Genomic DNA, 14771 nt, shown 5'->3' with positions numbered 1-14771 from the left:
TGGAATCAACCTTCAGAGCCCGTGCCCTTAACCTTGATGCTATATTGTCTCCCCAAATACAAAGCAGGAGAAAACAACTTAGCTTTGCCTCATAGAATTTGCATTCTAGAAATAGAAACAAAAAATTAACAAGTAAATACATAAATGGACTAATTAAGTCCTCTTCTTAATCCATTCAAGGAAGCAAATGTTCCTAAAAATAACATGGAGAATTTAATGTAGCAAAAAGTAGAGCCTTGTAGAAAGTTCTGAGGTTGTCAAGGTCACTGGGGTGTGCCTTGAGGAGGAGTTGGGGGATCTCCCTCTGTCTCTGGGTTCCTGTCTGATCATGTGATCTCTCCCACTCACACACACTCCTGCTACGACCCATCACGGCTGGGTCCTCATCAGAGGTTGAAACAATGAGGCTGCTCAATCTTGGATTTTCATTTTCTAAACCATGAGCTAAATGTCTTTTCTTCATGAGTAATCAGTAATTAGGAAAAGGTCTTTTAGGGAGGTAGATTTTTTAGTGATGAGGTGATAACTAAGCACATGAGGGCAGGGCACACCAGTAGATCAAGCCCAAAGAAACTGCAATGCAAAGGTGACAGAAAGCCAATCTGGCAAAGGGTACAGGATATGAAAGGCTGCCAACAGAGCCCATGCCATGCCAAGCCTTTTGCAGCCATGGTAAAAATTTTTGAATCAATTTTAAGTCAGAGGTTGTAATCTGGAGAGTGACAAGGCATCATTTGCATTTTTAAAGGACTGCTGTAGCTGCTCTGTAAGGTTAAAAATGAAAATGGAAAGACAATTTAGAAAATGCTTGTAGCAACCATCACCACCTCACAACATTCCTTCTCCACACTCCTTCTGACTTTTACCTGGTATCAAATGTCAAGAGCATTTTCCCTCTGAAATTGTAGTCCTTAGGTCTCTAACCCTCATTTTACCCAAATTGGACTAGCCAAGTAAGATGCATGTATTACTGGTTTTTTGCTTTGGAATTTTGACAATTATCAATGTTTTTCTTCCATATAATATCTATGCTCTTAATAGATCCTGAGTCTCTTAGCACCACCCCTGCATTATGACTGTGCTTCAAGAACTTCAATGGATTTACGGTGCTGTCTTCTGCGGGCAATTTCTCACCTATTACTGGCCACATCCTTGTATCCAATGGGCCAAAATGTGCCCCAACAATTACAAGGAAGTTTCTGTTGCATATGCACCTTGTAGAGACTTATGCAGTTCTACTTGCTAATGAACTCATTATTACAAAATGTCACATAGAATCTTTAATTACAACACATAAACAGAAAAGTTATTAAATATGAAGATTCATGACTATAACCACATGAGCAGGCCTTATCATTATTCTCACAGTGGTTTCTGGTGTGAAATTGGATTAGATAATTCAATTTAACAAGTTCTAGTTATAGATAATTCAACAAAACAAAGACTTCTGATCTCAGCAATATATATTTCCCTTTAATAGCTCTATTTTTTCACCGAGTATAGAAAACAATAGACTTTCTCATCAATCAACTATTTTTGGAATTCGGGAGAAAAATTTTTAATCAATCCTCTTCATTCAGTGCATAAGTCACACAAATTGCTTATGGACTATCCAAATGTTTTTATGATTGCCATCAATATTCATTGTAAAATATTTGTTCTAGGGAACATTAATGACCATATTTCTATGAGTTTTACTGACCTGCCCTGCAGTTGGTTTTATATCTCCAGTTATCATTTTAATCATTGTACTTTTACCAGCTCCGTTGTGTCCCAAAAGCCCTACAACTTCACCTGAAAGAAATAGGTATGCATAGATAATTACAACAAAAATAAAAGCAAGCCAGGCACGGTGTCACATGCCCGCAACACCAACCCTCTGGGAGGCTGAGCCAGGAAGGGTGCAAGTCTGAGCCCAGCCTAGGCAATAAGACCTTGTCTCAAAATAAAAACCTAAAAAAGGGATGGGGATGTAGCTCAGTGTGAAGGCCCTGGGCTCAATCTCCAGTAACACAATCAATCAATCAGCCAATAGCAAACACCGTTTGTGGACCCTAACTGTCGAGCACTATGTGAAATGTGCTATGTATCTTATTTCACTTATTCTCCCCCCATACACACACCTACTGTTTATTACATGGTTCATATTTTCTTTCTCAAGTGAGGAAGCTGAGACTTATAGAGCATACATAATTTGCCTAAGGTCATACAGCCTATAAGAGGCTGAGCTGGAATTTGAAACAAACTTTCCAAAGCTTGTTGCACTTAACAAGCACTTCTGTAACATGTGCTATTTTTAGGAACGAAAAATGTGTTACTATGCCTCAGGCAGTTCCCTTAGGTTATGAAGTTACACTACTTTACAATCTATACAGGGCTGACGTGTAGCTCAGGGGTAGAGCACTTACCTAACATGTGTGAGGTTCTGAGTTCAATCCCCAGCACCATAAAAATGTAAACGTTAATGTATATTTGAAAAAAGTAAACAGAACCTATATCATTGTTTTTAACAGAAAAACTGGCTCTTTTGTTGTTATTGTTGTTTTTTTGAACAAAACAGACACAGAATCTTCATGTGCAAAGCAAAACTGTAAGTATAAGTGTGGTTTCTAAGCAGGAAGGAGCAGCCTTAGTGTGATGACAAGTCGGCTGCCTTTTCTGTTCATCACTAGATAACTCCAGATTCAGATACTCTTCATGCCTTGGAAAGATCCAATCTTTAGAGGCCAAGATCGCTCTAATAGCAGAACTGTTGTTTCCAACCTTTTTTAACACAGAAAGAGACGTTTCTTGTGGCAATTTTTTTCTTCCCTCTGGAAAAGCAATTTTTCTTTTTGCCTGCATATTCCTTCCGGAGACAGCTGGCAGTGATAACTGGTTTCTGGAAAGACGAGACAATAGTAATGGGACATTATTCTCTCCTTGAATTAAGAATACTCCATACTCAGATTCCTCAAAAAAACTAAAACTAGAGGTTCCATTTGATCCAGCTATTCCTCTTCTCGGTATCTTCTGAAAAGAATTAACCACAGCAATATATGCACATCCATGTTTATGGCGGCACAGTTTGTGATAGCTAGATCTTGGAAACAGCCCAAATGCCTATCAACTGGTGATTGGATAAAGAAGATATGGTTTTTTTTTTAATACAATGGAGTATTACTCTGCCATAAAGAAAGATCATACTCTTAAGTGAAATAAATAGAACATACATGTGTAAATACTGAATTGTTTCTCTGGAGTGAGATATGGAAAGTGTAAATGAAGACCAAAATGGATAAGATATACTGTGAAATAAGAAGAAAATGTTTAAAGGGGAAGGAAAACTAATGGGGGGAAGGGAAGGAAAGAAGGGAAAGAAAAAAAGAGAAAAGAAGGAAAAATGGAGACGAAGCTTTTGTAAATAGGGAGGGATGGAGAAGTTGAAGGGAGGGAAAGGGAATGGGAAAAAATAAAAACCAAGCTATATCAAAAATTCCCTATGGTGAATGTGATCATAATGTCTACCTAAAAGGTACCAATAAAGTTCATGAATAAAAAAAAGAATACTCTGTACTCCTTTCTAGCAAACCTTTCTTTATTCAAGACCATGGAAAAAACCAATCCTAGAGCTTGACACTGTCAAGTGAATTCTCTCAAATTTATATCCCTTCAGAAAAGGGACACTGGCATAATATCGTGATTTGTGCTAGCTCTTCTTCAGAGAGAAGGAATAAAAGCATTCACTGAATCAATAGATTTAAGACACATACTCTCTCGTACACACGTATGCATATAAATACATACAACTCAGTTGAGCTGTCTCTTCCTGATTCCTTGCATTAAGCTTTAGTTGAACTACAAAACTCAAAATCGTACTTAAGTTCTATAACATTTTGCTGTACTTATCAAAACTATGACTTTGAAAAGTAAATTAACAAATTAATCTCTGTGTGTGTTCGTGTTTCCCTTTCTCTCTTAGCTCTGTGGGTACTGCATACCTCCTGAAGTCAAATAATAAATTACATGAGTAAGGACAAAAGAACCTCAAGTGCTTTTCAAAAATTAGAACTAGAAAGTTGCTCACTTTATCTGACAGCCAAAATGATTTGATGAAGAATATTTTTGTAATTTTTACCTCTTCCTCATCCAAGACGGCCATAGCATTTGTTGTTCTTACTCTTTCCATGCTAACATCTTCATCTTCTCCTTCAGGTTCTTCTGGGTTTGGAAAAACATCACTGCTTCTTGGAGAAATTCTAAAATCAAAATGGCATGATAGTGATAGGTTTCCAGTTGAAAAGCTTTTAGCAAAAGCAATGAATTCTCTGTGAACTGCAATCAATTATTTGAGTAGATTAACAAGGAGCACAGCAAATTTTCGTTCTGAAACTCTCTCATTCACCTTTGAAACAGCCTCGTTACTGTCAAAGAATTAACTGATGCTACTTATAGCATCTCTGATTTTTACCTAAGTTTAATTCTCCTTGATGGTTATGGTAGCTTTTTTCCCCCCGAAATAATAAATTAACACACCCTCTGTGGCAAAAGGATTTTGAGGCGGAGTTTCATGAGAACGATGGATCAAAACTCTCAGAGTCAGGGATGGTCCCAGGAAACTTAGGACATCTAATCACCATTCCAGTGTCTACTCAGTTATTGAGCAGGATCACTTCTTGGGAATTTGTGTCAGACTCACTCTTCCCTCACTAATTCCTTTTTTCATCACCCCTCACTGAGTCCTGCTAATTCCTACATTTCTCCCTTGAGCCACCTCAAATAAATGCATTTATTTGGCTTTCCAAAACATGTTCTCACATTCTACTCTGTCCTCAACATTAAATTTGAGCCTGATATTCATTTTGGGTGGTAAGCTTGGTGTTCAAGACATACTTGATCTTAATTTTGTATTATGTAACTTATAATACCTTCTTATTTTTCCCTGTTTCAAGACCCTCTGGTATCCAGCTTCAATTTCATTTTCATTCTCCTACAACACAAGCCTTCAAGTTCATTTCAGCTGCCTCCTCTCAGCTACAGGAGGAAGGCATGTATCACAACCTTTGTCTTACTGCTCACACTTCATTTCCTTTCTGGATTGGCTACACTTGTGTAATTGCCTGTCTGTACTTGCACATTATTTTAAAGATTTGACCCCTTGCATATAAGCTTCCTGAAGTATACTAGTAATATCACAGTCTGCCTTAATTTTCATTCTTATCTGTGCTAATGTGGTCTCTCACTAGATTACTGTATACACAATGATTATAATTCATGTTACTTTACTGAGTTTACAAAGTCTCTTAAAATAATCTTGGTCAGGTGGTACTTTTAAAAATTAATTTAGACATATTAAAGTATCTTTAATGAACGAATATTAAATTGAACATGAAATTCTGTTGATTTTTATCAACCTGAACACAGGGTCCTTTCGCAACGATTTCTTCCTAATGTGTCCTTCCAGACATCGTAGAACAAAAAGGAAAATGAAAAACTGGAAGTAAGGCTAGGGGGAAAGAATGACAATCAAAATTAACATCATCATAAAAACAAGTATTTCAATTCTGGAACTTATTTCAGGAACTGGATGATTTGCTACAACTGTATCTATATATAAAATTACACTTGATAACATTTCACAAGGCTAAAATAATAATAATATTCACACTATTCATAGAACAATATTCTATGAGACTCTCAAAGTTATTTTCTCTGCTATTTAGAGAAAATATAAGGTAGCATTACTAAGTTATACCACTACTACTCATGCTGCTAAGAATTGGTACTTCACACTTGGCACCCCATGATTATTGTAATGATAATGATTTAGATCAAAAAGTCACTTAGTGTGCGTGTGTGTTTTCTTTCATATGCCTGAAATGCTGTTTTTAATTTGATGCAATTCAAAGAAACTCAAACCATGCAAAGGCTGTGTTCGCTCATGAATAACGTTGAAAAGGAAATGTCTTCTTACTATTAGCAATGCCAGAAATACTACTTGAGATTCTGAAGTTCCTAAGTAATCTGCAGAGTCATAAGAAATCTGTAAAACAAAGAGAGTTATTTATTTATATACCCTTCCCTTTAAATGACCTTGCCACCATTTTACCTAATTCTCCCCCATGTATCAGGTAAAGTCAATTTCTGACTGTGCAGAATGTCTTCCTTTCTTCCAAGGTGCCTCAGCCAACTTGTCTGTAGGCTGAGGTGCTCTTCTGTGAGATACTGTGAGTTAGCAGGATTCTGGGCAATATTGGCAAGATCCACTGAAGCCATGGGCAATGCTGTCTTAACATAACCCTCTCAACTTCTGTCTTTCTCTTCCTATTTGTGCTCTTTTGCTGCATTCTTTCCTCAGAAACCCTGTAGTCATATTTTTTATTGTTCCCCTATATCTACTTTTGGGAATAATCACAACAATCCTTCAAACCAAATCCATTACCAAGAGTTTCATATATAAATGCATCTTTCCAACAGCCCCCACCTAAAGGATATTTTATTTCATTATGAATAAAGGGTAAAGGAGTCATTTTTATTTATTGAGCTGTGTTTACCAAGACTTTTCTCCGAGAAAATGTAAATCTCTTGCAATAAATTTCAAAGTATCATAGCCATCTATCATCTAGAAAAGATATTGTTTTCCAAATTGGTGGTTTCTTATGACTCTAACATCATTTCAACTGATCTTGTTCTCCTAAGTGTCTCAGATGACCACTTCCAATAATTGTACCCCATTCCAAAAAGAGCTTGGTGCTCCCTAATTTCTTCCCTCTCTGCCATCAAATTGTACTTTTCCATATTTTTGAGATTCTAGTGTCCTTACTCCATAATTTGGAGTTGGTTAACCCTCAAACCACCAACTTTTTGCCACTGTCTATCACCCCCGTCATGTCCTTAAATTGTGTCGGTCTTAGTTCAGAATCCATGGCCTATTGTTCAACAAGCCCTCCTGATATGGAACCGCACCTCTCTCTCCTTTTCTTTTTCTTTATTTTTTGATACCGGGAGCCAAACTCAGAACCTTGCACTTGCCGGGCAGGTGTGGTGCCACTGAGCTTCATCCCTGGCTCTCCTTTTCTTTATCAGACTAACCTGGCAACTTTTTATCACTGATTGAACCCAATTCTCTACTTGGAATAAACTAACTGCCTGAAAAGCAGACTGTAACATAAACTCTCCACTTGGTTGGCTGTGCTTGAAAAGTAGGGTAGACTGTCTTTCAGTAGATTAATCCTACTGACCTCACTCCCTAAAATAATTTTTCATATCTTTTCTTCTATTGTCAAAACCCCGCCCCACCCCAATTACCTCACTCTCAGCTGATGACTTCATTTCCCTAATAAAAGCATGTTATTCTCATCTTTATACCAGCAAATCACTAAGCCACTTACCTCTATATTTATGTACTCTAACGATGATCTTGTTAAATAAATGGAACGTTTCTGCGTTTTTGGAGACCAACCCTTTTACTTGTGCACTTTATTGTATATCCAACTGTCTCCTTGACATTTCTCTTAAGTTTCTGTGAGGAACTTTAAACCTAACTTATCCAAAACTTAGCAGAGAAAGCACTTCTCAGTAGGGTTCCCAGAGTGAGAGTTAGCACGAGAACTATAAAATGCCCCTTGCCTGGGGTCTCCATTGACCTTCATGAACCAAGGCCTGGCTTCTTCCTGAACAAGAACATGCCCCTTGCCTAAGGTAAGACAATTGACTTTCTGAAGAGAAAGACTTCAAACTTTGTATGGCTAAGGACTCTGCTCATATTTTTGCAACGCCTAAGTCTTTCTCTACTGGCTGTACATTTTATGATTCTAGGACAGGACTAGAATTACTTACCTCAGAAAACATGGATAGAGAACCAATCAGTGTGAAGGGTGGTATTAATATAGTGCAGAAAAATAGCCTCAGAAATCCATATTCACTTAGATCAGTAGCAACTATTGTGAAGATGGTGACCTAAAACAAAAGCACAGCATAGTGTCACTAAAGTTTAACACGACTATAATCTTAAGTGAAATAAATCAGACACACAAGTTTAAATATCAGATTGTTTCTCTTGTGTGAGAAATCCAAAGGTTAAATAAGGAGCAAAAGGGAGGACAGTTATTTGGAAGTAGGAAGAACTTGTTTAAACAGAAAGAGTAAAAAGGGAAGGGGTAAGGGCAGGAAGGAAAAAGGGATTGAAAAAAGAGAGAACTGAGGGGAAAAATGGAAACAAAGCTTTTGTAAATGAGGAGGGAAGGGAATGAAGGGAGGGGAGGGGAATGGAAATAAAAGGAATTAAGATATATTATGTACAGATTTTATAGAATTTAAAAGGATATAGAAAGCATATTACAAAAATCTGTTTTGAAATAAATTTGACAACTTCTAAGAAGTACCTTGGAAGACAAATTAATGAAACTAACTCTAGAGGAAATATAAAATTTGAATAGCACCTATTAAAGAAAGTATATTCCTAGCTTGAAAACCTACCTATATGACAACAGCAGGCTCATAAACATTTTAACTGATAAATTATATCAAACAATTAAAGCAGAAAAAAGAAGGAACACTTCTCCCCTCATTTTAGGAACTCAACATTGTGCTAATCCTAAAATTGGATAAAGATAATAGAAGAAAAAGGTATGAACATAGATAGAAATTTGTTTAACGAAACAAACTATTAGAAGTCAGATCTGGCAGGATGTAGAAAGTGGTTTTGTTATAGGGATGGCAGTGTTGGTTCAGCATTGGAAGATCCACCCCCAAAAGTCATCATTTTAACAGAGGAAAGGAAAAAGCCATATGATTCTGTCACTAGTTGGAGAAAAAGTATTGAACTAAATTCTACAGCTGTTCATGGTAAAAGCTATCAGGAGACTAGAAGTAAAACAGAAACTTCTTAACAGATTAAAGACATGTACTCCATACTTCCAGCGAGAATGCCTTCTATGAATGGAGAAGACACAATGCTTTCTCCTTAAGGTGGGGAACAGGGGCAGATATGCTTACTCTTTATCTGTCCATTAAACTTTGAAACCTAGGCCCCACCAAAATAGTCTGGCAATAAAATGACACAATTAGGATAGGATTGGCATGGCAGAAGTAAAATCTGTAGTAATGTGTCCTAGATCTTGATATTGTAATTTAAAAAATGTATAATTGACATTGTGTAACAGGAAGAAAAGGTCTAAAGGTGCAGGGGAAGTGGGAGGGATAGGGGAAAGGAAAAAAGGGGAAAGAAAAAATAAGAGAAAAGAAAAAAAATGGAAACAAGGTCTTTGCAAATAGGGAAGGGTGGAGGGGGTGAAGGGAGGGCAAGGGAAGGGGAAAAATAGTAAGAAAAAAGAAACTCATGTAATGGTACAAGATCCCAGTGATGTATGTAACTGTATTTTATACCAAAAATGTACCGATAAACTTAATGGGGAAAAAAGATATATTATGTACAAGTACAAATTTCCCACGATGTATGTGATCATTATGAAGGGCAAATATGTACTAAAAAGTAAATTAATTTAAAAACCAATCTGAATTACAGTCTGTTTTCAAAGAAGGTAATAATTCATCTCACTAATGTTCTTATTTTCAATTATTATCATTTTTTTTTCTTTGTGACATAAGAATAGGTCACTATTCTATTAGACTGAGTATTAATTTTTAATAGAAATAACATTCCTTCTCAAACTCACTGTGCATACAAGTCAGCTGAAGTTTTTGCTAAAATTCAGATTTTGATAAAAAAAAGTTATTATACCATTTGTGAATTTTTTCATCTCAAATTAGGTCACAGATATCCTTTTATGTTAAGCATACTGGCTATTCATTTCTAATAAGTGCATATTTCTTTAAAGAGATACCCAAGAATTCACAATTTTGTCTTCAGAAAATGTATTATTTTTAAATTTTGTGACCTATTAAGCACAGGCTACATTAATCCTTCTATTTTGACATTTTCAGTCTTGTAGGAAAGATTCTGAAAAGCACAGTTGAAAGTTAAAATTTATGGAAATTTACAATTTCAAAGGTTACTAACATTTTCTAAAAGGATAGTGACAATCTATTTCTCTAAAGCCCTGAATTAGAGTGCATATTATGCCACATCTCACTAAAAAAATGCTAGATTTAATTATTGTAGGTATCTTTGTCTGATTGCTGATATTATGTGAATAATTTCTAAATACTGTGTAATGTAATATGTCATTCATTTTTGGTAATTTTTGCTTGAGTTTACATTTTCTTTTTATTGGGCATTTTAAAAGAAATTGTGTGATATTTCTTCAACTCATTATTTTTCTTTAATATGATTACTAATACTGAACAACTGCATTCTGGAATCAATTATGCTGGACTGTTTTTATTATTATCCTGTTAACTTCTAGGTTTGTTTTGCTATCTTTTTATTTAGAGTTGTCCTTTATTGTTCTAAGTGAATTTATCAATGTTTTTCTTTCTGAGGTGCTGTTATTAAAGTTATGCCTGTTTTATAAAAGAAAATATTCAATTTTGTGGATGCTTTTCTAATGAAATATGCTACATGCATGCTTCCCAAAGTTATTTAATCATATATATTTAACCGATTTAGTGGCCATGGCTGGTATTTTTACAGCAATTTTTCTTTTCCTGAATTCACTATTTTGTTTTATGTTTTGATTGAAATATTTTAAGCTTAAGGTTATGTCTTTCATATGGATATAATTTGTTCCTGAGTGATTTTTTTCTTTTCTTTTTTTTAGTACACTATTTTTTAGAGAAGTTTTGGCTTCACAGTACAACTGAGTGGGTGGAATAGGGATTTCCCACATAAACTGTGACCCCATCTATGTGCCTCCCCTATGATCAACATCTTCCACTAGAAGTATATATTGGTTACACTTGAAAAATCTGCAGCTTCATTTCAGTATAACCCAGAGTTCACACTTTACACTAGGTTTTACTCTTGGTCTTATATATTCTATGGGTTTGGACAAATTTACAATGTCATGCATCCAGCATCATAGTATCATAAAGAGTAGTAGTTTGACTAACAGAAAATATTCTGTGCCACCTATACATATTTCCCCCTTAATTCTCGGCAATCTCTAATCTTTCTGTCTCCATAGTCTGGCCTTTTCTAGAATGCAGTGTGGATGAGATCACATAGTATGTACTATTTTCAAATTGGCTTCTAGTAATATGCATTCAAGTTTCCTCCATACCTTTCTGTGGCTTGATAGTTCATTTCTCTTTGGCACTAAGTGATATTCTATTGGCTGCATGTACCAGAGCTTATCCACTCACCATCTTGGATATATTGGTTGAATAATACTAGTATAAACATCTGTGTGCAGGTTTTTGTGTGACCTAAGGATTTTATTTTTTAAAAGTGCTTATAATAGCTGCATTCTTTGAGATCACATTTGAGTGGGTCAAATCTTCCCTAGAGTTATAACTAGATATATAAAATTTGGGGGAAAAGAAATTTCATTTACGTTTCCTCAAATATATGAAAACTGAAAAAAGAGCTGTGGGAAGTAAATTTGGAAGCAGCTTGAATTTTGCTTTTGTATAGTTGATTCCCACTTCTTGGTTGCTTTTCCTTTGAGGTTTCACACATTAATGAGTATTGCTCATTCTATAGTAGTTCTTTCTTAATTTGGGGGATAATTTTTCCTTTTATAACCTCATATATGTTGTTCTAAACAATATATAGATGAATTTCATTTTTTACTCAAACTAGAACTTGCTGTACTTTCATTTTATAATTTGTATTTACTCATTGTATTTTATTTTTATTTTCTTCCAAAAGACAAATATTTGCACATATGAAACATTCCTCTCATCATACCCTAAACTTCCCATACCCCTTTGGTGGTATAAACACTTTGAAAAACTATTTGGCACAATCTACTAACATTGAACATATGAGTATTGACCTAAGGATTCCACTACTATGTTTTTATCTTAAAATATATAGACATGTGAACCAGAAGAAATACAAAAATGTTTATAACAGAGTTTTTCCTAACAGTCCAAAAGAAGTCACTTGAATGTTTGTTGATGGATAAATATAGTGTACTTATAGTGCAGTATTTATTATTATTATTATTAATTTAATATAATACTACAGCAATGGAAAGAAATGAACTACTATGGTAGTTATCAGATACAATAGCATTTGACTCCCAAAATACATCATTGATTAAGTGTAGACAGTGAATAATGAATTCTGCATGATTCCATTTTTTAAAGTTCAAATTGGCTAACCTATGATATTACAACTAAGAACAATGATTTTCTATAAGGAGGGAGTAAGGTTGGAATGGGGCAGGAGGAGATTCTAGCCCCTTAGTAATATTCTGCTTCTTGATATACCTGGTGGTGTTATGAAAGTGCTTATATTAAATTTTTATTGTGTTTAAAATCTGTGTATTTTCTGAATGTAAATTATACTTTTCAATTAAATTTTCTTTTTAAGAGATTACTTTGGTTATTATATAGAGAAAAGTTTGTGGGATGCAAAAGGAGAAGCAGAGAGACCAGTTACAGATCTGTTGCAATACTCCAGGTGGGACATGATGAAAGCTCAGAGGATGGAAGTAGTGGTGAAAGTGGAACACCAAGCAAGTGGGAAATGCTCGAGAACTGAAAGGACATGCATAAGGACTAAATGTGAGAAGAGACAAAGAGAGGAAAAACAAGACTTTGGATATGAGCAACTAACTGGGTGGATTCTGCAGCAATGTAACCTGCTGAGTGATGAGGAAGCATAGAATTGAAGAGGGATGTATTTCAGATATGGTATCATTGAGGTCCTTTAAAAATATTCAAATGACATTGTAAGCGAACTACGAAGGATAGAAGTCTCTAGCTGAGGAGGGTCTGTAGCTCTGGAGCTGTGTAGAGATCATTGTTTGTGGTTGGTATACACCCACACCATACATTTTATATATGCCTATTGTTATCTTACAGTTATTAGAAATTTTAGAAAGCAATATTACTTTGCCATTCTGCTTAGTACAAAGATTAAAATACATATTCCCACATTTATTCAAGAAAGGTTTAAAAATAAAACAATAGGTACTATGTATACACTTACAGTTAAGAAGAAAAATGACCAAATGCCACTATTTTTTCTGCCATTGCGAAAAATAAATGAAATCACATATGTCAAGAAAACAAGAGATGAGACATATCCAATGCTACACAGGATCTGAAAACAGAAATACTTAAATTGGATAAAGTAAATACTAATTAGGAAAGTACCCATGTGCATCTCTCAACTTTTCAAAACTATAGGAAAGATAATTTTATGTTCTTTGGATTAAGTTAAACAATAGTATTCCACTGGTGAGAAACTAGACTAATTAAACTATTTCTTAATCTTTTTTACTTACCTGGATTAACAGGTTTTGAATTATGAATATAATCTCTTCTGGGCTAAAAACATAATCCATTATTTGCATCAGAAGGAGAATCAAAAAGTAGAGGGGAATATCCACCAGTGCCTGTCCAAACCAGTAAGCTGAAGGATACAGGCCTGAAATCCATAGCTGGGAGTGAACTTTTTTCTGATGAAGAAATAGAAAAATCATTAAAAGGCCCATAAAACTTGAGGTTTGGGAAATTTTAAATACATACACACAAAAGCATTTATTTTTGCTATATTCCTTTAATAATTATTATTCTGGTTTGGCAAAATGCTACTACCATTTGCCACACCCCTATTTCAGAGACATTAAAAATACTGCAGACCATGTTCATGACTTTATTGCCCAAAGGGACAACGTGACAATATTACTAGCTAATCTTTCATCAGTAAGTAGGCATTTCTGTTCTTTTCTTTCCAAAGGTACTTCTTCCTTTGACAAGAAGACATGAAAATTGCGTTAAGATTTAAGAATGTGAGTTTACACCTGTCTCTAAGAGTCCTGAAATTTATTATGAACATGAACAATGAATTTATAACTGGCATTTTATTTAGAGTCTAAGGATTGGTCATTTATTTAATTAATTTGATTTAAAAAATCTTTTGGGAGTCTTCTAGACTTAATAACCAAATTCAGTCAAGTAGCTGGTTACAAGGTCAACACACAAAAATCAATAGCTTTCCTCTACACCAATGACAGACTCACTGAGAGAGAAATAGGGCAAATAATTCCTTTCACAATAGCATCCAAAAAACTGAAATACCTAGGAATCATCCTAACAAAAGAAATCAAAGACCTCTTCTCTGAAAACTATAGCACTCTCAAAAGAGAGATTGAAGGTGATATCAGAAAATGGAAAGACATGCCTTACTCCTGGGTAGGAAGGATCAACGTAGTGAAAATGGCCATACTTCCAAAACTGCTATATAAATTCAATGCAATCCCAATTGAAATCCCAGCAGCATACTTCATGGACCTCGAGAAAACAATCTAAAAATTCATTTGGAACAAGAAGAGACCCAGAATAGCAAAAGCAACTCTAGGTAACAGACATGGCAGGGGGTATCACAATCCCCAACCTGAAACTCTACTACAAAGCTACTGTGATAAAAACAGCATGGTATTGGCAAAGAAACAGACTTAAAGATCAGTGGAACAGATTAGAAGATGCAGAAACAACTCCAGACATACTCAGCCATCTCATCTTTGACAAAGGAGCCAAATACCCTTACTGGAGGAAAGATAGCCTCTTTAATAAATGGTGCCAGAAAAATTGGGTTTCAACTTGCCAAAGATTAAAACTAGACCTATATCTCTCATCATGCACTAAACTAAAACCAAAATGGATTAAAGATCTAAATATTAAAATAGAAACTCTGAGCCAATTGGAACAGAGGT

The 14771-nt window shown here is 35.2% G+C and overlaps 1 protein-coding gene across 1 annotated transcript in view; it reads right to left on the bottom strand.

Moving 5' to 3' along the window:
- The window catches only part of Abca9 (ATP binding cassette subfamily A member 9), a 79494-nt gene that overhangs the window by 7178 nt on the left and 57545 nt on the right, over positions 1-14771 (bottom strand). The window contains 8 exon segments of the mRNA XM_004870288.3: positions 1703-1794; positions 2764-2881; positions 4118-4238; positions 5394-5485; positions 5954-6022; positions 7819-7938; positions 13043-13156; positions 13341-13514. Coding sequence (XP_004870345.3) covers positions 1703-1794; positions 2764-2881; positions 4118-4238; positions 5394-5485; positions 5954-6022; positions 7819-7938; positions 13043-13156; positions 13341-13514 — 900 coding nt within the window.

Source organism: Heterocephalus glaber, unplaced genomic scaffold (genome assembly GCF_053883595.1).
Source record: "Heterocephalus glaber isolate CG9 unplaced genomic scaffold, H.glaber_assembly_v1.0 deba00000937, whole genome shotgun sequence".
Lineage (NCBI taxonomy): Eukaryota > Metazoa > Chordata > Mammalia > Rodentia > Bathyergidae > Heterocephalus > Heterocephalus glaber.
This window is presented reverse-complemented; position numbering and strand designations above follow the sequence as displayed.